This window comes from Globicephala melas, chromosome 2, assembly GCF_963455315.2.
Source record: "Globicephala melas chromosome 2, mGloMel1.2, whole genome shotgun sequence".
NCBI classification, from domain to species: domain Eukaryota; kingdom Metazoa; phylum Chordata; class Mammalia; order Artiodactyla; family Delphinidae; genus Globicephala; species Globicephala melas.
Genome location: NC_083315.2, coordinates 100,628,833 through 100,652,124, shown reverse-complemented (window position 1 = coordinate 100,652,124; position 23,292 = coordinate 100,628,833). Strand labels below are relative to the sequence as shown.

Sequence of the window (23,292 nt, the reverse complement as noted above, 5' to 3'; positions counted from 1 at the left end):
GAGTCTACACATGGGGGCTTCCCTGGTGGCGCAGTGGTTGAGAGTCCACCTGCCGATGCAGGGGACACGGGTTCGTGCCCCGGTCCGGGAAGATCCCACGTGCCGCGGAGCAGCTAGGCCCGTAAGCCATGGCCGCTGAGCCTGTGCGTCCGGAGACTGTGCTCCGCACCAGGAGAGGCCAAACAGTGAGGCCCGCGTACCGCAAAAAAAAAAAAATGTAAAAATAAAAAAAAGAGTCTATGCATGGATTCTGCTCAGGGTCTCACAAGGCTGCAGTCGAGGTGTTGACAAGGGCTGCAGTTTCATCTGAATCTTGACTGGAGAAGGATCTGCTTTGAAGCTCATGTGGTTGTTGGCGGCATTCACTTTCTAATGAACTATCAGACTGAGGGCCTGTTTTTATTCTCTTTAATGGACTTTATTTATAAAGCAGTTTTAGGTTCACAGCAAATTTGAGAGGGATGTGCAGAGTTTTCCTATATGCCCTGTCCCCATACATGCACAGCCTCCCCGTTATCAACATCCCCCACCAGAGTGGTACATTTGTTACAAATGATGAACTTACATTGACACATCACTATCACCCACCAAAGTCCATTGTTTATATTAGGATTCTCTCTTTGGGTTGTACATTCCATGAGTTTGGACAAATATATAATGATGTGTATGCAGTATGACAGTGTCATACAGAGTAGTTTCACGGCCCTAAAAATCCTCTGTGCACCACCTATTCATCTCTCCTTAACACCAACTCCTGGCAACCACTGATAATTTTACTGTCTCCACAGTTTTGCCTTTTCCAGACTGTCATATAATTGGAATAATACAGTTTGTAACCTTTTCATATTGGCTTCTTTCACTTAACTAATATGAGTTTGTTTCCTCCATGTTTTTTCATGGCTTGATAGTGTTCATTTCTTTTTAGTGTTGAATTTTATTCCATTGTTAGATTTATCCATTCACCTGCTAAAGGACATCTTGATTGCTTCCATCTTTTGGTAATTATGAATAAAACTGCTACACATATCTGTATGCAGAACATATATTTTCAGCTCCTTTGGGTAAATACTAAAGAGCACAATTGCTGGATTGTATGGCAAGAGTATGTTTACTTTTGTAAGAAACTGCCGAACTATCTTCCTAAGTGGTGATAACATTTTGCATTCCTACTAGCAATGAAAGAGTTCCTTTTGCTGTACACCTTGACAGCATTTGGGGTTGTTAGTGTTCTGAATTTGTGTCATTCTAATAGGTATGTAGTCGTATCTCATTGTTTTAATTTACATTTCCCTGATTACATATGATGTGGAGCATCTTTTCATACACTTTTTTGTCATCGGTATATATTCTTCGGTGAAGTGTTTATTAAGGTCTTTGGCCCATTTTATAAAATTGGGTTGTTTTCTTATTGTTGAGTTTTAAGAGTTCTTAATCAGATGTGTCTTTTGAAAATATTTTGGACATATCTTACCAGATGTGTCTTTTGAAAATATTTTCTCTTAGTCTGTGGCTTGTCTTCTTATTTTCTTGACATTGTCTTTTGCAGAACAGAAATTTTTAATTTTAATGAAGTCTAGCTTGTCAGTTATTTCTTTTATAGATTGTGCCTTTGGTATTTTATCTAAAAAGTCACCACCAAACCCAAGGTCATTTAGATTTTCTCCTATGTTAACTTATAGGAATTTTATAGTTTTGGTGTTTTACATTTAGATATGTAATCAGTTTCGAGTTAATTTTTGTGAAGGTTGTAAAGTCTATACTTAAAGTCCCTGTGACCTCAATGTTTTGCTGGCTATTGCCCAGAGGCTGCTCTTAGTTACTTGCCTGTTGGCCTTTCCAATTTGGCCTCTTGCTTCCACAAATCCAGCAAGAGAGAGAGTGTGCTAGTAAGACAAACCTTATATTCTTATGTAATGTACTGATGAAGCCATATCCTGTCATTTTTCCTGTATTCTAATCACAGGTCCTGTCCACACTCAGGGGGAGGATATAAGTACTAGGAGGCAGGGGTAATTGGGGGCGGGCTATCTTATATAATCTGTTATCCACACTATGGATTACTTGAAATATAGTATTATATATTAGAAACCTTTGAGCTACGTGTCACTTGTTAAGGTTAAACAAATACCTTTCGGTAGTCTGTAGTGGTTTGAGAATATTCCTCCAGATTTTTTTTCTATGCATTTAGTGACATGGCGTATTATTTTCTATAATAACCATCCTATTGTACATCCTAATTGCTTCTTAACCTGGTTCTAAACTTTAAAGTAATAACATCTCAGTATGTGTGTCTTTCTTTTCTTTCTGTGTTTGTATCAATATAAAGTTAAAATATACAACTTTGCATTTATTACCTTAAATCTTTCTTTTCTGTCTTGGGACAGGTACACCAGGAGCGTCTCTATCAAGAATACAATTTCAGCAAGGCTGAGGGCCATCTGAAACAGTTGGAGAAGATATATACTCAGCAAATACAGAGCAAGGATATAGAATTGACCTCTATGAAAGGGGAGGTCACCTCCATGAAGAAAGTGCTAGAAGAATACAAGAAAAAGTTCACTGACATCTCTGAGAAACTTATGGAGAGAAATCGCCAGTATCAAAAGCTCCAAGGCCTCTATGATAGCCTTAGGCTACGAAATATCACTATTGCTAACCAAGATGGTACCCTTGAACCATCTATGATTGCACAGTCTGGTGTTTTTGGCTTCCCATTAGGTAAGAAATGACATGTAATATCCAATATCTGTTCTTTAAATCAGTGATTTTTCACACTGTGCCTTGCATAATTCCAAGCAGTTAGTGGAGACTCCAGAGACCTGGAGTAGTAGTAGGCTCTAAGTTCTTCATCTGCATGTCAGCCTGCCCATCATTACTTTTATCTATTTTATTTGCTTACATTTAAGTTATATCTTCAATTTATTTGAACAGAGTAAATAATTCTAAAATTAAAGTTGCAAATTGCCACTTCAAATGAAAAGCTATTTAGTTGCAGTAATAATAATAATATTAGCTGACATTTAATGATTCCTTACTAAGTGCTAGAGACTATTATAACTTTACATGTATTTGTGTTATTTTCAAAACTTTATGAGGTAGGTGTTATTATCATCATTCTATTTTAGAGATGAGAAAACTGAGGAACATAAAGTTTAAGTAAATTGGTCAAGGTCACAGAGCTATCGTCAGAGCCCACACTCTTAAGTATTTGCTATCCTCTGAGAAGGCCAAGTTTTAGTTTCTTTCACGTGACAATACTGACTGTACAGTTCTTAAGTTACTGTCGGTTGTTTGGTTTGTTTGTTCTTCTGTTTATTCATTCATACATTCATCAAATATTTACCAAACATGATTCATGTGCCAGGCTACTAGGCATAATCTTAGGCAATGAAGATATAAGGATTATCCAGATAGGATTCCTGCCCCATGGAAATGTACAGTCTAGCTTTTCTGCTTATTAGATGCCTTGTCAGATGCAATGAATCTCATATCTCTTCCTGAGTTCTCCCCTTTATACTACTCTTGATATAACAGAATCCAATAGTTTTTACTATGCTATTAATAAATTTTGGCACACAAAAAAATAAAAATCTTGAGCTGGATTTTTATAAAACCTCATTTTTTGAATTTTATTGTGGGGGAGGAGACGATGTCCCAGAAAAGGCATGAAGTAATGAGATGAAAAATATCAGATATGAGAATCGAAACAAAAATAAGTTTCTTCTTAATTTTCAGTTAATCATATAATTTAGTCAATCAAAGTAGTATTGTTTGTGGGCATTATAGGTGTTCCTAGTTTTTCCTTGTCACGATCCACATTTATTTCAATTTCTTTCATTTTCACCAGTTCTTACCTGTTCCTCTTTTTGTGCACACTTACCTTTTTAATACTTTTACCTCTTGCTACCATTGTTGGCTTGAAGCAGATATAGTCAGCATTCTCCTTTAGTTATGTAACTAAAGCCAAGGATGCGTTCAGTGGAAGTTGTTAAATGCTTATTTTATTAGATCTATTGTACAATTTTTCTTAAGGCTATTCTAATTGATCTCGGGTCATAAATATGTGCCAGGTTTTCATGGTTGTCATATGTTTTCCAGAGTGTTTATGGAAATCCTAAAAAAAGATTTGTTCTTAAACAAAAGTTTACACACACACACGAATACATATGTTATTCCTTTGATATAGATTAATAGATAATGAATGAAATTGTGGTACTATAAATTCTAGCTCTACTGAAGTATTTCATTGCGTTAAATTACTTTTGGTGATGAGATAATGGCTATCATTGGAAACTGCACACAGAAGAAGGTGTGGTATATATACTGTGGTCAGGGGAGGGGACCGTCATAGTCCTTTTCTTTATCCAAGCTTTATGTTTTATCCATCTCATAGGAGTTGAGTTCTGTTACAATATTTATTGAATGACTTTGTCTTTTTGTTCCAAAAGATCTGTAAGGAAATAGATGCTTAAGTTCTTCCCTTATTTTTCTCCTAGGGAACAACTCCAGGTTTCCTTTGGACAGTACACCAGTTCGAAATCGGGGTGGTGGAGATGGAGATTTTCAGTTCAGACCATTTTTTGTGGGTTCTCCCACAGCACCTGAACCCACCAACAGCTTTTTTAGTTTTGCCTCCCCAAGTAATGAATTAGAGCAGCAGCAAGTCTCTAGCAGGGCCTTTAAAGTAAAAAGAATTTAGTTCACCTTACAGAATGTTTCTCTGTTTACTTTCAGTGATTTCATTTAGTAAATAATCTTTGTTTTAGATAGGAGTCACCACCCTCCCTGTGTTTGTATTGAGTCTTCGAAGTTGTCTTCACATTTTCAACTTATAAGAGATTCAGTGGCAGTGGTGGGTGGCTTTAGAATCAGGTTTCCTTTTCTGTTTCTATTCTTTAAGGTGTAAGCGTTTTATTAAACTCAATTTTAGGGTGAACTGTTGAGTTTTCACTGGTAGTGAAAAGCTTACAGTATTATTGGGTGTTTTGTAGATCACCATTTGTTTCTGTCTGGGGTATTTCTGAATAGGCCATGTTTTTAAACATACTATATAAGCACCTATGTTATATGGCTACATGTCACTTTGGGTTCTGGTATTTATACATACATGTATATGTATGTTCCTTTACATTGTTTTTTTGCTGCATTTGGCAGTATGTTTATGTGAAGATTTTGGTTTCAGGAAATAGTGAGTGAGCCTGTAGCTTGTTACTTGGGTGTGTACGTTTATTTGTATATATTTAATGTATTTGCCCTTGTATTAACTTGTTTGGAGGTGTGCTCATGTCAGTGAATGAAGGTACAATTTGATGCATGTATGTTTAGTTCCTATTTCTATTTAAAAATAATTCACATTGATAAAGTTATTTTGTAAAGTTGACTTTTTGGCATTTATTTTAGAATAAAATTACTTTCTTTACCCTTTTGCTAGCTGTTGCCCTGGGTCTACTTATTTAGAAATGCACTTCTACTGCAGAAAACTTACCAATGTGTTGTTGATCTCAAGAGATTATACTAATTAAAATACTTTTAACGATTTATTCCTTGTTTTTCTTTATTAAATAGTGATCATTTCTGACTACTATCACAGGAAACTTATTTAAAATGTAGAGCCAAGAAAGAAATTTGAAGGACACTTTCAGTAACTTTACATCCTATTAGAGGCAAGACTTGAAAGTATACTGGTTGGGAGGAAGAAGATCAAGGTTCCAGTTTTTTTTTTTTTTCCATTTGTTAGTTGTGCAAGTTTGAGTTTAAATTTCCTGGGCCTTTGTTTCTACATCTGTAAAGTGAGGGATTGAATTAAATTATCCTTACAGCCTTTTCTACCTCTTAGATTTTATGATTTATTGTTACTGGTTTGGGAGGAACTACAATGGAATTACCCTAAATTCCAAATTCCATTGTTTTTTAGGTAATAAAAGTCATACTGAAATCATTTGAGGATATTTTATATTTAGTTATTGCAGAAAGGCAAGTGAATGCCCTTGCTTTACATAATTTAATAGCAAGCAAGTAATGTTTTCTTCTTTAGGGGTATAGAATATAAAATCTCTTCAAAACTATTTTTTACTGAACCCCAAAGTTAAAATGGTGTCTGAGAAAGAGGATGAAAAAATCTTGACTTAAAAGCTTAAAAACATTTTTCCCTATTTCATTGCTAATTACACAGATTTTATAGATTGCAAAGTTTTTTCTGCCCTATGAAGTTTTAAATTTTGTTAAAAAATGATTTGAAGAAATAATTTTTGTACATTCATGAGTTCTGCCCTGAATCTTTGCTTCTTCCTTTGTTAGGTTCACAGAATCAGTTTGAAGTGTGAGTAAGCTATAATTAAAACTAAAAGGTAAAGAAAAACTCTGGTGGACTATTACATGGTACTTAAAAAAAAGTTATTTAAGTGTTTAATACATTCATATGGTACGAATTCAAAAGGTACAAAAAAAATTCACAGAGTGAAAATTCTACCTTTCACCCCTATTCCCCAACCACTCACTTCCCCTTTCTGGAAGCAATTACTGTTCCCAGTGTCTTGTGTCTCTTTCAGAGATAGTCTATGTGGAAGCAAATACTTTTTTATGTAAAAATTATGTTTGGGAACTTCCCTGGTAGCACAGAGGTTAAGAATCCACCTGTGTCCACCTCGGGACACAGGTTCGAGCCCTGGTCCGAGAAGATCCTACGTGCTGCGTAGCAACTAAGCCCCTGTGCCACAGCTACTGAGGCTGCGCTCTAGATCCCGTGAGCCACAACTACTGAGCCCATGTGTCTAGAGCCCATGCTCCACAACAAGAGAAGCCACCGCAATGAGAAGCCCGCACACCGCAACGAAGAGCAGCCCCCACTCACTGCAGCTAGAGAAACCCACGTGCAGCAATGAAGACCCAACGCAGCCAAAAATAAATAAATATATTTTTAAAAATTTTTTAATAAAAATTATGTTTGTTTTTGAATAGGTAATACATGTACATGATAAAACATTCAAAAGTGTACCCAGTGAAAAGAATGTTCTTTGCCTAGACAACCCTCAGTCCCCCTATTTCCCTCTCCAGAGACATTGTTTTTTTAAATACCCTTGGGGATAAAGTCTATCAATATATAAGCATTATTAGTGTACTAATACATATACTATTAGTGTATTAGTGATGGCTTTCTTTTTTTTTTTGCGGTACGCGGCCTCTCACTGTTGTGGCCTCTCCCGCTGCGGATCACAGGCTCTGGACGCGCAGGCTCAGCGGCCATGGCTCACGGGCCCAGCCGCTCCGTGGACCGGGGCACGAGCCCGTGTCTCCTGCATCGGCAGGTGGACTCTCAACCACTGCGCCACCAGGGAAGCCCGTGATGGCTTTCTTAATACCATCCCAAGTGCAGTAGATTTATTAGGATAGTGTGTTCAAAATCATAAAATTCCTCATGTATAGAAAATCACTGTAAGGCCTGGAAAACATTCAGACAAGTTACCTTACCATTGTACTACATTTCCTGTAAAATTTTAAACTTAACAACACAGGCATCCACTGTCTTAGCTTGTTTTCTTTTTTGGGGTATTATAATCTTGGTATAAATAAATAGGAAGATACGAAACAATAATATGTATACACTCAATCTGAGAATATTTTGTTTACAGGATTTGGAAAAGAAACAAGTTTATGAATTCGAAAGTGATTGCAGACCATTTCCTTTGAGCTATAGGCATTGGGTTAATTAGGTTTGGAGCGACGCCCTTCTTTGAAAACCAGCTCAAAACCAGCTTCTTTGAAAACTCAGGCGCGGTAAGCCTCCAGAGCTCTAGATGTCGCTGTGGCTCCATGGTGGGGACGGGTATGCGTCTCTGTGGTTATAAAGTTGGGGGCGGAGAAGCTAAGGGTGTCTGGGAAATGATGGCTGAGGAAGAGGAAGAAGTCAAGGAGATTTTGCCGAAATTGCAGGTGAAGCCATAGATTAAACTCTGTCTTACTCGGGAGGAAGTAGAGAGCCCAGTTTATGCAGTGCCTTCGAATTTCTTGACATATACCCGCCGCTGGTGTCTGTGTTGTTACTATAACAACTCCCGAAGGTGCAGCCGCAGCTGGCTAGGGGCGGTCCCGGGCAGGGGACGGGCGCAGCCAGTTTGTTGGGACCGCCTGCTGCTGACCTGACTGCACTCAATTTCAGACCTGTTGGGAAGAGGATTTATTGCTAACTTTATTCCTGTACATTCTTGGGAATTTTTTTCCCCCTCAATTCACTCACAACAAATAGCGTACACTTGTGTTTGGCAGATCTGCAGGAGCTGTTACCTATCGCATGTTGTTTTGATCCCCACAAAGACCAGTACTTTTCTGCTTTCAAATTGGCAGCGATCACAGTAGTGGCTTGCACCGCGTGTATTCTGGTTACTCCCCTTAGAACTTAACAGTTTTGATTTTTTTGCACACTGTGCAATTCCAGTTTGGGGCCTGGGGCAGAAGTCTCCAGACTTCACCCAGTCCACAGTTGACTGTGGTGAGTGGGACAGCCTTTTGTACTTGGTAGGTAGGAGCTAACTAATTGCTTGGTTCTTTACCTTTCTTTTGATGACCGAAGATTTTTCTTAAACCTCAGAAACTGAGTTTTTTGTGTTCTAAGACAGCCTGAAATTTAAACATTAGGCTTATGACAGGCTTGTAACTTTCTTAAAGGCTTCTACTGCAAAAGTTTAAACATTGGTGAGATTTGTTTCCTGAGCAGATTAAAATAATAACACTTTTTAGAGTGTGAGCTTTATTTCACATTCAGTTGACTTTGATTAATTTAATTTTTTTTTATTTATTTATTTTTTGCTGTACGCGGGCCTCTCACTGCTGTGGCCTCTCCCGCTGCGGATCACAGGCTCCGGACGCGCAGGCCCAGTGGCCATGGCTCACGGGCCCAGCCGCTCCACGGCACGTGGGATCTTCCCGGTCCGGGGCACGAACCCGTGTCCCCGGCATCGGCAGGCGGACTCTCAACCACTGCGCCACCAGGGAAGCCCTAATTAATTTAATTTTATTCACTAGTGTGACTGACTGAAATCAGAGATTCTCAATCCTGGCTCCATATTACAAACATTGTTTGTGTATGTATGTTTGTATATATGTAGAGAAAAACCTGAAAGGTTAACTAAGCAGTGGTTATCTCTGAGGTTATTGGGATAATTATGAGGAATTTTTAACCTTTTCTATTTTACATGTACCTATTTGAATTTTAACAACTAATATATATTGCTTTTTGCCATGAGAAAAAAGTTATTAAAAACGTTCACTCTAGGAAAACAAACCAACAGCAAAATCAAACAATTTCTTGCATGTTTGCTATAACAACTAAAAACAAACAATAAGACCTTTTCTATAATTCTTAATATGTAGCTGTGCTGATTGCAGGATAAAAGGAAATGGGTTGTAGTATTTGCTGAGAGCTGTCTTTTCCTGCTTTGATTTGTGGTAGATGCCCTAAGCAGCTAGGTAGAGGATACCTGGGGTATCTTGGGGGTGAGTGGGGAAGGTGCAGGGATGGAATAGGAGAATGCAGTAGAAAGAGGAAAAGGATGGTGATGTTGCTATTCATAGGAATGGTGGTAAACTTTATTTCATTGTTACAGACATTTTAAGTTAGAAGGAATATATAAAACGATTTTTCTCAAAGTGTGTTTTACAGATCATTTTTATTAAAGTCATGCAGGGTGCTTGTTAAAATGCAGAATTTGGGGTTCTGCTAAAACCACTAACATCGGAATGTCTGTAGCTGGGTCCTGGAAATAATACACGCAACACAACTTGAAAAGCACTGCTGCAGAAAGTGATAGTCTAACTTCTTCATTCTGGGTAGGATTTTAAATTAAGTATAGTACATAAGTATTTGTTAGAGAAAGGGAGATTCATTGATTTATTTAATGAGAGCCTATCATGTCCCACACCCTCTGGTAGTGCTCAGGCATAGCTCTAAACAAAACCGATTAAGATACCCCCATCATGGAGCTTACATTCCAGTGGTGGAGATAGACAGTGGATGATTAATGAATAGGCCACATAATTTCAAATAAGTACCATGAAGGAAGGTAAGAGTGTGATTTAACAGTGGGGCGGAGGAGGAAAGGGTTACTTTAGTTTGGGTAGTCAGGGAGAGCCTCTCTGAAAGATTGATATTTGAACTGAGATCTAAATAATGATGAGAAATGAGCCATGCAAAGGTCAGGAGAAAGAATGTCCAGGCAGAGGGAAAAGCTAAGGATTAGGCTTAGTGGATTTGAGGAACTAGATGAAAGCCAGTGTGGCTTGAGAATTATAGGAGAGTGATAAGAAGTCTGTGTCAGGATGAATGGTGGGAGGTCAGATCTTACAGTCTTCTAGGCCGTGATAAGGAGTTGGATTTTATTCTGTCTGCAGTGGGAAACTATCTGAGTGTTGTGACATGAGGTACAATTCTGTAAGGCCACTCCAGCTATAGTGAGGAGAATGGGAAAGAGTAGAAGCAGGATGACCAGTTAAGAAGCTATTGAAATGGTCCAGGCAAGTAATGAGGATAGTCATAGAGAGATGGAGACAGGTGGATGGATTTGGGATGTGATGTGGAGGTGGTTGATAAGACTTGGTAGGATTAGATTATACCTTTCTGCTGCTGTTTTGTTTTAGGAAAAGACTAGATAATGGAAAAGCTTTGACTGGTGTCCCAGGAAGACTCAGAGATAGAGATATTTAAAAGAGGAAAGAGAACATTTACTTGGAAAGCATGCAAGAGAGCCAGAAGGTGACTTGACAAAAATAAAACAAACAAAAGCACAAGTGTTTAAAGAATCAAAACTCTGTAAAAAAAATACCAAGGTTATCAAGCTTAAATTGGTCTGTTTGTTGTGGAAAACGACTCCTACTTGTTTGTCATGTTCACAGTGGTCATGTATTTTCAGACACCGACATAGGAATAATCAGGGGTAAGGTATTGTTTTTGTTAGGAAGTCCAGTTTTAAAAAGGTAAATTTCGAAGTTTTACACTTTGGGGACCAGTACCAGATAGGATGATCTTATTAACTTTGTTTTATCTCAAGTTGCAAAGCGTTTCCTCCCTCCTGACTATGGTATGTGAAGTGCTTAGTCATTTTGGAAGCTCTGCTGGATCTGGGAGGAGAGAAGTATCATGACGGTGCAGACTGGCCTGGGACAGTGTGAGAGTGGGCTGGGCTACTTTCCTTCACGATCTGTGGTATTTTGATAGACCTGTCCACCTGCCTCTTGTTTCATTCCTAGGTAAGGTAGAGAATCAGCATTTCCAGGCCAAAAGCTGGTATGGCTCGCCAATCTCAAGTTTACTTGTCTGGTATTCTCTGCACTTAATGGTACCGTTCTTATACTTCCTAGGAACTGGTGGATCGGCTCTATTCATTTCGAGAGTGCTATTTCGAGACACACAGTGTTGAGGATGCTGGGAGGAAGCAACAGGATGTGCGGGAGGAGATGGAGAAGACCCTGCAGCAGATGGAGGAAGTAGTGGGTATGAGTCCCAAAAGAACACGCCAACCCCTGGTCCCTCACTGAAATGTGATGGAGTTTTGCTCTCTCTGTAGACTCTTTGGTATCCTATTTGTGGCTGCCACAAGATGGTACAACAGAATATTTCTTCTAAAGGTGCCTGTGCAAGGATGGCAGCCTTTCAGCTCTCTAAACTCCATTTCCCAGTGCCATGAAATAAAAAAGAGCATGCTTGTTGCTTGATTACTATTGCAGTAATCTTCTTAACTGACCTTTCTGCCTCTAATTTCTTTTACTTCCAAATCAACTTAAATAATGACCATGGCCATTATGTTTCTAAATCCTTACTTCATGCATTTACTCTCATTCCTTGTCTGCCTGTCTGCTCAAGTATCTTCAAAGATTCCTACTTTTGACGGGTTGAAGTCCAGACCTCTTCACTTGGTATTCAAGTCTCCATTGTGTGACTTTTTTTTTCCTACCCTTATCTCTGACTACCTACTTACAAAGGAACTTTTTGTTTCATTCAGGTTGAACCATCCATTCTCCCACTAACATGCCACATGTATTTCTGCCTCTTTGTTTACGTCATTTTTCTCCCTGGAGTGTCTTGTCTTTTCTCCTTTTCACTTTGTAAAGTCCATTCACTGGGTGTATGCCATCTGCTCCTTGTCATTGTTTTTTTGATTTTCCATGGATATGCATTGTCCTCTCCACTAGATTGTAAGCCCCTCAAAGGTAGGGGTAATGCTTTCTTTGGTACCCTGTTTTCTAACAGTACACTGCATGTGGTAGGTTTTCAATAAATGATTTGTTCATGAAGATTTTCTCAATTATTTCATTCCTAGAACTGGCATGGGGTTATTCCTTGAGAGAGTACTCTAGTCTTACCTGTAAGACTGCCTGGGTTTCCACTTTCCTTTCCACTTTTCTTTTCCCTTCCTCCTAGGTTCTGCCCAGGGCAAGGCACAGGTTCTGATGCTAACTGGGAAGGCACTGAATGTGACTCCTAACTATAGCCCTAAGGCTGAGGAGCTTCTGTCAAAGGCTGTGAAGCTGGAGCCCAAGCTGGTGGAAGCCTGGAACCAGCTGGGTGAGGTGTACTGGAAAAAAGGGGATGTTGCAGCTGCCCACACCTGCTTCTCAGGAGCTCTCACCCATGTGAGCCACCCACTATGCCCTTGGAAAACACAGATGGGAAGGATGGGATTTCTTTGGTTCTGTGAGTTTCCCTAGATCATGAATACCAGAGTAGAATTGTACTGGAACTAGGAGAACAGAATCAGAAGTGGGGGAAACAGGGACAGGGGACTGAGAAAGGAAGAAGATGATGGGATCAGGTTCAGGGGTAGATGAGAAGTGAGGAAAAGTTAGCAACCAAGTTGGTTCTGTAAATGGGGGTCTAAGACACAGATGGCAGTAAGAATTAAGATGAAAAATTAAAATAAGATTGAGATAGAGTAGATCTGGAGAGGGGAACTAGAATCACAAAGGTTGAATATACGCCTTCTGCATTTGCAGTGCAAGAACAAAGTCTCCCTTCAAAACCTGTCAATGGTGCTTCGCCAACTGCGGACTGACTCTGGAGATGAACATTCTCGCCATGTCATGGACAGTGTCCGACAGGCTAAGTTGGCTGTGCAGATGGACATCCTTGATGGCCGCTCTTGGTGTGAGTGCTCTCAAAAGATCTCCGGCAAGTTTCTAGAGCAGTGGTTCTCAACTGTGGCTGCACACCAGAATCATCTGGAGCCCATCTATTGAGTCTGACTCCAATAAGTGTGAAGCCAGGGCATCTTTGCTTTGAAGAAACCCAAAAGATATTTTGATGAACCACTATTCTAGGAACTCTTGGACCTTTTCATCCAAGAGAGGAGGCTTATGTTTCCATATAAGCAAGGCAGGGCTTTTGTGCAGTCTGTTGTAGTTTCTCCTTTGTGTCCATGTTTGCCTCTTTATCCCAGTGGAATTTTGGGTATACTTGTAAGTTTAGTGTCATCAATGGTTTGTTTCATACGTGGGGCCTTTCATATAGACTTTTGAGGGTAACCAAAATATTTATACTTTGAACTTGAGCTCTGAGATGATCCATCATTGAGTTTCTTAGTTTTTTTCTCTTCCCCCGCAACCCCGTTAGGTGGGACAGGATGGCTAGAGTGGGTTGGAGTTGGGTATTTCTCTTCCTTAGGTCAGTTACCCTCTGATAACTGATAGCAGGTTAGCCTCTGGTTAATTAGTTTCTCCTGAGGGCAGGCCTTGTTAAGAATGGAGTGCTTGGGAGTTCCCTGGTAGGCTAGTGGTTAAGATCACAGGCTTTCATTGCCATGGCCTGGGTTCAATCCCTGGTCGGGGAACTGAGATCCCATAAGCCATGTGATGTGGCCAAAAAAACCCACAAAAACAAGAAGAAGAAGAAGAGAGTGTTCTGGCATATTTCAAAAAAGTTCCTTTGCCCCCTCCCTCTGCTGGAAATATGAGGGTGTTCTTTTCCGATATTTGCTGTGGGAATCTGGTTGAGTTCCTGGAGGTAAATCTCACAATATTGTGGGGACTCCCTTGTGACTGGGACCCCTGGGCTTGTCCACACTGAGCCTCCAGAATTCGTCAATTTCAGTTCAGGTTTTCCTACCCCAGCAGTGTTCCTGTGGTAGCTCATAAGTTTCTGCTCTGCTAAGCCATAACTCCCTGTATTCACCTGTCTCTCCAATTTTGGGGGCAGCAGTTTGCCCTGTGTTATCCCCTTTCTTATGCATCCAAGAAGAGTTGTGGATTTTTTAGTCTGTTCGGCCTTTTCCTTGTTAGGATTGAGTGGCGACTTCAAGCTCCTTACATGCGGAACCCTGTGTTTCTCTTTCAGATATTCTGGGGAATGCGTACCTTTCTCTTTACTTTAATACTGGCCAGAACCCCAAGATCTCCCAGCAAGCCCTCAGTGCCTATGCCCAAGCAGTAAGTATTTATGGTCACCCAGGCAAGATATATAGAGGCAGCAGCAGAAACAAGAGTGTTGTTCAGTCTTCCTCGTGGCTTTTTAGCAAGACGCACGGGCAGTGTTCACTGGCGTCCAGTGTGCGTAGTTTCGCAAAGCTGGTTGTGCAAAGGTGATGTATCTCTTCCTATAACTTGAGTATTAGCAACCACTTGCAGTGTGTGCCTCAGTGCTAGGTAGCTCCTTGAGCTGTTTGGATTTCGTACAGACGTGCATAACCAAACCACAGAGCCCATGCCAACATGTTCATCTCTTTAATATGTTCTGTGTGAAAATAATGCTTGTTAATATTCGTGTACATTTTTAAAGAAAAATAAAAACTCTGATACTTAAGTATAAATTAAGCAGTATCCCCAGGTTCACCATTAGATAGTATGGCTCTGGACTTCCCACAGACTAAAATGGAAAACAGCATGTAGCCCATTCCATGTTGTAGCCTAGGGATTAATTCGCTGTAGCTCATGCTTTGCCTTAGCTTTCAGGCTATGTTTATATCTATCGATAGCCACTTGCAGGGGGATTTCCTTCAGGCCTTGAGTGCCTGACTGCTCGCTGTTACAAGGTTTACATTGACCTTTTGAGCACTTTTTATATAGGCTTCATATTCATTTTCTTTTGTTTTCTCTTGACTTGGAGACTTGCTTTTTAACTTACCATTATTTATTTTGCTCTGACTGGCAGAATAAGGAATATAGCTACCTTATATTCATGTTTGCAGTTTAGGAACTGTTCTTTTTTCACCATCCCACAGGAACTTTATTTTTCACAGAGCTGAAGTGCAAAACATAGATAACCATTTTTAATAAGCACAGTCAAATTTTTAACCACAAGACGTCTACAAGAATTATAGCTTTAAAAAATACAACCAATTTTTATATTTCAAAAATAGCTCAACTCAGATTAATTTCTTAAAAAGTACACTTCTCATACTATTTGTTTGGCATTACCCTGGTTGAACTCTGAGGCAGCCATAATCGGGAGCTGTGGGCACACAATCGTGCTCTTGCCCTCACTGCTGTGCCGATGAGTGCAGCTCAACTGGTGGGACTCACACTCATGACAGAGAAGTGTGCAGTAACAAAATGGCATTTTAAGAAATGACAGATATGACTTCCTCACACACTGTGCTTCTCACTGTAGTCTTAATGGTGGCATTTAACTCAACCTGTATAGCCAGTGGGGTTGTTCTTTTTTTCAATCAGGGAAATTTTCAGGCTGAGGAATTACATTTTACTCTAATTTCTTAATCTGGTAAACGTTTACATTTTAAAGCATGATGTACTACCTTAAAAGTTTATGTTTGGCTTCTGCTAAACAGTTGCTTTTAACTCTTAATTTCTTCATCAGTCCTGCATTTTTAAACATAGTTGAACCAACCATTTAAACAATTTAATTCATGTTGTTTGTGCTTTTGCAGTGTGCCAGGCAATGAATAGAATTAAAAAAATAAAGTGATCATAGCCATGAACATCACCAGCAGTTTCTTCATAACATATTTGTCTGCACTGTCATGTGGTTTCTGGCCCTGTATTGAAATTGGAGAATCAGAATTTGGCTTTCACTGTGTGTTTTAAGGGAGCTTGGATGTAGATGTTTGTATCTGGAGCCAGGCTCATGGGCAGAGGAAATGCATTAAATTGACATCATTTCTTTCCTAGGCTTTCCTCATTTATACCAGCATCTTATTGATTAAAATAAATTTTTTATCAGTTTTTTTTTTTTTTTTTTTTTTTTTTTAGTATTGTAGTTTTTACTGGAAAAAATTCACATGTAAGTGGATCTATGCAGTTCAAACCTGTGTTGGTCAAGGGTTTTTTTTCTTTCATCTTTATTGGAATATATCTGCTTTACAATGTTGTATTAGTTTCTGCTATACAACAGAATGAATCAGCTATATGTATACATATATCCCCATGTCCCCTCCCTCTTGAGCCTCCCTCCCACCCTCCCTATCCCACCCCTCTAGGTGGTCACAAAGCACTGAGCTGATCTCCCGGTGCTATGCAGCAGCTTCCCACTAGCCATCCATTTTACGTTTGGTAGTGTATATATGTCAATGCTACTCTCTCACTTCATCCCAGCTTCCCTTCCCCACCCCGTGTCCTCAAGTCCATTCTCTACGTCTCCATCTTTATTCCTGCCCTGCCACTAGGTTCATCCATACCGGTTTTTTAGATTCCACATATATGCATTAGCGTAGGGTATTTGTTTTTCTCTTTCTGACTTACTTCACTCTGTATGACAGACTTATTTATTTATTTATTTGGTTGCGCCAGGTCTTAACTGCAGCTCGTGGGCTCCTTAGTTGCAGCATGTGAACTCTTAGTTGCAGCATGCATGTGGATTTAGTTCCCTGACCAGGGATTGAACCTGGGCCCCCTGCATTGGGAGCACGGAGTCTTAACCAGTGAGCCACCGGGGAAGTCCCTTTATCAGATGTTAATCACATATTTCTTCTATTTTTATACTATTGCATGGATAAATTATAATCATATTTTAAAGTTTCATGCAAATACGAAACCCTTTCATCCTTGAGGTTTCAGGGATTGAGTAGTATGTGCCACACAAGCAGTAACTGTATAACAGTGTGGGTATAGGAAACTTTTTTTTTTTTAATTTATTTTATTTTTGGCTGCGTTGGGTCTTTGTTGCCATGTGTGGGTTTTTCTCTAGTTATGGCAAGCGGGGGCTACTCTTCGTTGTGGTGCGCAGGCTTCTCATTGCGGTGCCTTCTCTTGCTGCGGAGCACGGGCTCTCGGTGCACGGGCTCCAGTAGTTGTGGCACGTGGGCTCAATAGTTGTGGCTCGCGGGCTCTAGAGTGCAGGCTCAGTAGTTGTGGTGTATGGGTTTAGTTGCTCCGTGGCATGTGGTATCTTCCCGGACCAGGGATCGAACGCATGTTCCCTGCCTTGGCAGGCGGATTCTTAACCACTGCGCCACCAGGGAAGCCCTGGGAAACATTTTGACAAGCAAGAAACTTAAATTTTTCCAGGGTAAGGAGGTTTAAGACATGCTGTGCATGGCCATCCTTAAGACTACGACAAGAGCCACTGATGATCTTTTTATCCCACTATAGGAGAAGGTTGACAGGACAGCTTCCAGCAATCCTGATCTTCATTTGAACAGGGCAACGGTAAAAAAAAAAAAAAAATCATTTGTGTGGGGGAGTGGTCATCTGAAGGTAAAATACATAAGATATCTAGGTCTTAGCCTGTGAGGATGACTGAGTATTCACAGGGACAAGGTTGGGTACAAACTGTGAGAGGAAAGCCAAATTATTTCTGGGAAAAGCTAGCTTAGTTTGACTAAAGTATCTGGAGGGAAAGGAAAAGGGGCTGAGTCGGTGGGAGGGTAAATAGAGGATGGGGGACACAGTTCAGAAGACTTTCCTGAAGTGTTCATTGTAAACTGTTAAAAATAGAATCACCGAATATATACAACTTAACTGTTGTAGAGTTTGGAAGTTAGCTTCTTTGAAATGATTCCATCTTTGGGGTTGTGATCACCTTGGCCAGGATGTAAGGTGTTTACTGGCTCTTCAGGCTGTTCATCTGTAGAAGAGGAAGACAGCTGGGAAGGAAAACAGTTTATTTCTCTAGATTCCTAGCCCACTGTGCTATTACTAATCTCTCCCCAGCCCCTCCCCCCACCCCACGGATAGTTTGTGTTGAACACACTTATAATTGGGAGGTTTTTTGGTTACTTCTTGTGCAGTTACATAAATATGAAGAGAATTATGGGGAGGCCCTGGAAGGCTTTTCTCGGGCTGCAGCACTGGACCCTGCCTGGCCAGAGCCCCAGCAGCGAGAGCAGCAACTACTGGATTTCCTGAATAGATTAACCAGCCTCCTTGAGAGCAAGGTAGAGATGTCTAAATGCTGAATTCTGCTTTTTTATTCTGCTGTAGGCCAATAAAATAAGAATAAAGTAGGCCTCGGTAGTAGTGACCCTATAGAAGTGGGTAGGTGGGAGGGGAGGACTAGACTCTCAAGGAGAGTGACTAGTTCCCAGCTTCTTTTTTTAACGTCCTTATTGGAGTACAATTGTTTTACAATAGTGTGTTAGTTTCTGCTTTATAACAAAGTGAATCAGCTATACATATACATATATGTCCATATCTCTTCCCTCTTGCGTCTCCCTCCCTCCCACCCTCCCCATCAGTTCCCAGCTTCTTACCTATTTCCTTTTCCTTTGCAGGGGAAGGTGAAGACCAGAAAGTTACAGAGCATGCTGGGAAGCTTGCGCCCAGCCCATTTAGGCCCTTGTGGAGATGGGCACTATCAGTCAGCCTCTGGGCAGAAGGTGACCCTGGAGCGCAAGCCCCTGAGTGCTCTGCAGCCTGGTATAAATAGTGGAGCTGTGGTCCTGGGAAAGGTGGTATTCAGCCTTACTACGGAGGAGAAAGTCCCCTTGTGAGTTTCTGTTGCCTTTTCTCTTTTTCATCCTTTTAAACTAGTTGCTCTTATTTCCTGGCCTTTCTCTAAAAGTTGAGGACATTGTTAGTGGTCAGAGATTAGTGAGTTCTGCTTCCCTTCTGTGACTGTCTTCCCTTCTGTGAGCAGGTATTGTTTAGGTGATATCTAACAATCTCTATAGATTCTGTCACCGTCCATTTTTTCCCTGAGCTTGGTGTTCTGTGGACTCCTATATTCGAAGCTGAAATTTGACAGCTACTTTTTTTTTATGAGACAGATGGAAACCTTAAAATTCTCCTACCTCTTTGTGTTTTCATGATCATAGAGGCACAAAGAGGAAGAATTCTAAGTCCTGTTTGGACTTAGGTATGCCTAAGCAGTTCTGGAAGGTGAGCTTTGAGTTTGAATTTATGGCCTGATGGAGAGATTCTCTCAGATGTTATTCAACGAATATTCATTGAGCATCTGCTATGTGTGTTGTAGGGAGTTAAAAAAAAAAAAAGTAACACACCCAAATGAAGGGTGCTTATAGTCTAGCAGAGGAAATGAGTTAAAAATATTCATTTGGAAAATTTTTAACTCTTGATAAATGAGGATTTGATCAGTATCATCATTCCTTGGTCCTTCACTCACTTCCCAATCCCTGGTTGACTAGTTTCCTTTTCCTGTTTTCTACTGAATTTTTTTTGTTTCTGGGATCACCAGTGTTTGATCCAGTAGCTTCTACTGGAAGCATTCTGATTTCTCTGTCACTGTTCCCTTTCATATCCCTTCTGCTCCATTCAAACTAAAATATAACTCCCATTGTATGCCTGATATTCCTCCATGGCATTTTCATGGTATACGAATTTGAACAATTGAAGAGCAAGAAGATAGTTGAGAAAAGTTTAGTTACTAGAGCAGACCCTAGAGTTAAGAGGAATGAGAAAGAAATATAGACAAAGGTAGGGTTTTAGGGGCCCTTGAGAACAAATATTTTGCTACTCCTCTTTTTATGTGCAATTTCTAAACGTTAAGGTCTAGGAGGACTCTGTTTTTGTTCCTTTCCTCTTTTCTCTCTATATCAGGATGGCAAATAGATGACAACTTTGATCACTTGGCAGTGGCTGCATGATTTACTGTAAAGAAGGATTCTGAGGCTTTGACTGGTTTCACCAGGAGAATGCTGTGCTTGATTTGCAGTGTTTGCTGTGAATTTGGGCGTGCCAAGTGATGGCATGAGCATCGATTCTTCACCATCTCACTTATAGGTCATCTCATTTGGTGACGTCATACAAACCCAAGTCTTTGGCTGCCTCTTCTATGCTCACAGGTCTAGCTCCAGCCCAGGGCTCATTTCCAACTTTCGGATTCCTATATCTAGCTGCCTCTGGGCTATAATAAGAAACCTCTAACTCAGTATGTTCAGAATTACTCACCTCATCTTTCTCTGGCAACCTGTTTGTCCTCCCTGAATTCCTTTTCAATCAATGGTACCACCTCTACTCAGTCACTTAATTAAGACTTTTGGAAGTTGTTCTAGACTTCTCCATTCTCTTGCTTTGAGGCAGTCACCAAGTCCAATAGATATACCTTTTAGTCCCTACTTTCCTGTCTTTACTAATTTAATAAAGCCTCTTAATACATCAACAGACAAGTCTCCCTGTTCCCTGTTTTTCCTCCAGTGTTCCACAGTACAGAGAAATATTTCCCAGATGCAGATCTGACCATTGCTATTTCTTGTTTAAAATCTCTTACTGGTACTGTGTAGCTTTTAGGATGAAGTTTTAACTCTTTAGCTTAACACCCAAAACCCTTTATGATTTTCTCCCTGCCTCCCCGTGTCCATTATCTTCGTCACTTTAACGCTTGTACCTTTTGTCCCAACCTTGGGATTATTTTGTAGGTTTCAGAACAGCTATTTTCATGCCTCTGTGTTTTTACACACAGTTACTATGCCTGGATAATCTTTTTGCTGCTTCTTGATATAGATTACATTTTTCCCCCAACATTTTATTATAAAAATTCTCAAACATACAGTGAAATTGAAAGAATTTTACAGTGAACATTTGTGTACCTATAGTCTACTATTAATATTTTATTATACTTAGTTTATCACAGATCTATTTATTCCCCTGTTCATCTGTTGGTCTCTCTTATTCTTGGTCCATTTCAAAGTAAATTGCAGACATTAGTATACTTTCCTCTAAATACTTCAGCATGCAGTCATTAAGTACAGTTCAATATTTGTTCATAATTTTATTCTTTTTATGTAAAATTTACATACAATGAAATGTACAGATCTTAGTGCATATTTCCTAAGTTTTGACAAATGCATACACCCATATAACCTAAACACCTATAGAGAACATTACCACCACCTCAGAAGTTCTCTTATGTTCCTTCCCAGTCAAGCCATATCCCCTTCCCTTAGAGATTTTTTATTTCCACTGAGGATTAGTTCTCCTGTTTTAACCCAGGTAGTTTTTCATTCTTTAAGATTCAGTTTGAGGGTCTCCTCTTCACAGAAACCTTCCTGGCTTTCCATTGATTTAGACATTTCTCCTCTGGGCTCCCACAGCCCAACCTTTGGCTTCACTGAATTCATCACAAGCAAAAAGCTATTCTGGCACCTATCGCAGTTGTACTGTCAGTGATGGTCTAATTGTCTGACACCCACTAGACTAATAAGCTCGCTCACAGTGCCTGACACATGATAGGTATTCAGTGAAAGTTTGTGGAATTAAATTAAATTGACAGTAATGGTTAGCGAGTTTGATGAAGGTTGTGATAGTTAAATTGATAGAGCAGGAATACTGTTCTGCTGCAACATTTCGAACTAGTTCATTTTTTTTTTTTTAACATCTTTATTGGGGTACAATTGCTTTCGAACTAGTTCATTATTAATATTTGTTGAATGTGTCCCAAGTTCTTAGAAAAGTGACAGATTGATGAGTCTTGTGCATGTTCTCTAAAGATACATATCTAAGACAAATGAGCCCTTAGATGTACATAGTGAATGATAGTACCTGTCATAGGAGTTCTAAATAAGTAACTAAGAAAGCTTTTTTTTTTTTTTTTCCTCTCTTCTCTCTCTTAACCCATCTTAACCCGGCAGTACATTTGGCCTGGTAGATTCAGATGGACCTTGCTGTGCAGTGATGGTATATAATATGGTGCAGAGCTGGGGAGTGCTCATTGGGGACTCTGTAGCCATCCCTGAGCCTAACCTTCGGCTTCACCGAATTCAGCACAAGGGAAAGGTGAGTGATGGCTAGGATTCTTTCTCACCTCATAGGCTCTCAAAGTGGGGCACGTTTACCTCTTTTAAAAAATATACATAAAATAATGCATATATGTGTGTGTGTGTGTTGTATGATATCCTATATTTACACACGTATATGTAATTTATTTTTAACTAATAGTTTTACTTTTCTTTACTAAAAAACTACGAGTAAACAAAAAGAATTTAAAAAATGGACTGAACAGAGAAAGACAAATACATATGATATCACTTACATGTGAAATCTTAAAAAGCCGAACTGTGAAACCAGAGAGTAGAATGGTGATTATCCTGGGATGGTGGAATTGGGGAGATGTTGTTTAAAGGTATAAACTTGCAACCAGTAGGTAAATAAGTCCTGGAGATCTAATGCACAGCATAGTGATTATAGACAACAATATGGTATTATAAACTTCAAAGTTGCCAAGAGACTAGATCTTAATTGTTCCCACCATAAAAATGAAATGATAATTATGTGATGTGATAGAGATGTTAGCTAATGTAATGGTGGTAATCATATTGCAATATATAAATATATCAAATTAACATGTTGATTAATACCTTAAACTTACATAATGTTATATGCCAATTATTTCAATAAAAATAAATTTTAAAAAATGGACTAAAATATTGTCAGTCAGATGTTATTACTGTTAACAGTTTGGTATGTAAACCTCCAGTCTTTTCATAAATTTATGTACACATTCGTATGTATATTTTTAATTATGAGTGGAGTATTATATGCAAATGTTTGTGAACATTTCCTGTGGTTTTCCATATTCTGCAACATTGTTTTGAATTAACACATAGAGGTGGTGATGAAGATGATGATGATAGTTAAAATTTACTGACTGCTAGACACTGTGCAAAGAGTTTTATGGCCTGCATTGGACCATTTAATCCTTACAAAACTCTACAAGAGCAGATATTTAACCGCTTTTTCCCCATTTAGATTAAGGGTCAGTCAGCAAACTCTGGCCGGTTGACCAATTCTGGCTCACTGCCTGTTTTTGTATGGCTTGTGAGCCAAGAATGGTTTTTATATTTTTTAATGAAAACAATTGAAAGAATAATAATAATTTGTGATACATGAAAATTACAGGAAATGAAAATTTCAGTGTTTGTAATTAAATTTTTTTGAAACAAAGTATACCCATTTGTTTAC

At 39.5% G+C, this 23,292-nt stretch overlaps 2 protein-coding genes across 10 annotated transcripts in view; both read left to right on the top strand.

Annotated features, from left to right (window-relative positions):
• Nucleotides 1–5,479, top strand: part of CCNB1IP1 (cyclin B1 interacting protein 1) — a 32,545-nt gene extending 27,066 nt beyond the window's left edge. For all 7 annotated transcript variants that reach the window (XM_060294541.1, XM_060294539.1, XM_060294538.1 and 4 more), the window contains 2 exons: nt 2,385–2,718; nt 4,497–5,479. In XM_060294541.1, the coding sequence (XP_060150524.1) occupies nt 2,385–2,718; nt 4,497–4,699 (537 nt within the window). In that variant the 3' untranslated portion in view covers nt 4,700–5,479. The remainder of the gene's footprint in view (nt 1–2,384; nt 2,719–4,496) is intronic.
• Nucleotides 5,480–7,849: 2,370 nt separating this feature from the next.
• Nucleotides 7,850–23,292, top strand: part of TTC5 (tetratricopeptide repeat domain 5) — a 39,916-nt gene continuing 24,473 nt past the window's right edge. For 2 of the 3 annotated variants that reach the window (XR_009563057.1, XM_030844134.3), the window contains exons 1-9: nt 7,861–7,929; nt 11,350–11,482; nt 12,410–12,621; nt 12,982–13,132; nt 14,318–14,409; nt 17,527–17,583; nt 18,165–18,311; nt 18,648–18,862; nt 21,963–22,107. Coding sequence is in view for 2 of the 3 variants with exons in the window: in XM_030844134.3 (XP_030699994.2) it covers nt 7,879–7,929; nt 11,350–11,482; nt 12,410–12,621; nt 12,982–13,132; nt 14,318–14,409; nt 17,527–17,583; nt 18,165–18,311; nt 18,648–18,862; nt 21,963–22,107 (1,203 nt within the window). In the remaining variant the exon portion in view is untranslated. Of the gene's footprint in view, nt 7,930–8,851; nt 11,239–11,349; nt 11,483–12,409; nt 12,622–12,981; nt 13,133–14,317; nt 14,410–17,526; nt 17,584–18,164; nt 18,312–18,647; nt 18,863–21,962; nt 22,108–23,292 lie in introns of all 3 variants that reach the window. The other variant, XM_060294527.2, reaches the window with a different exon arrangement.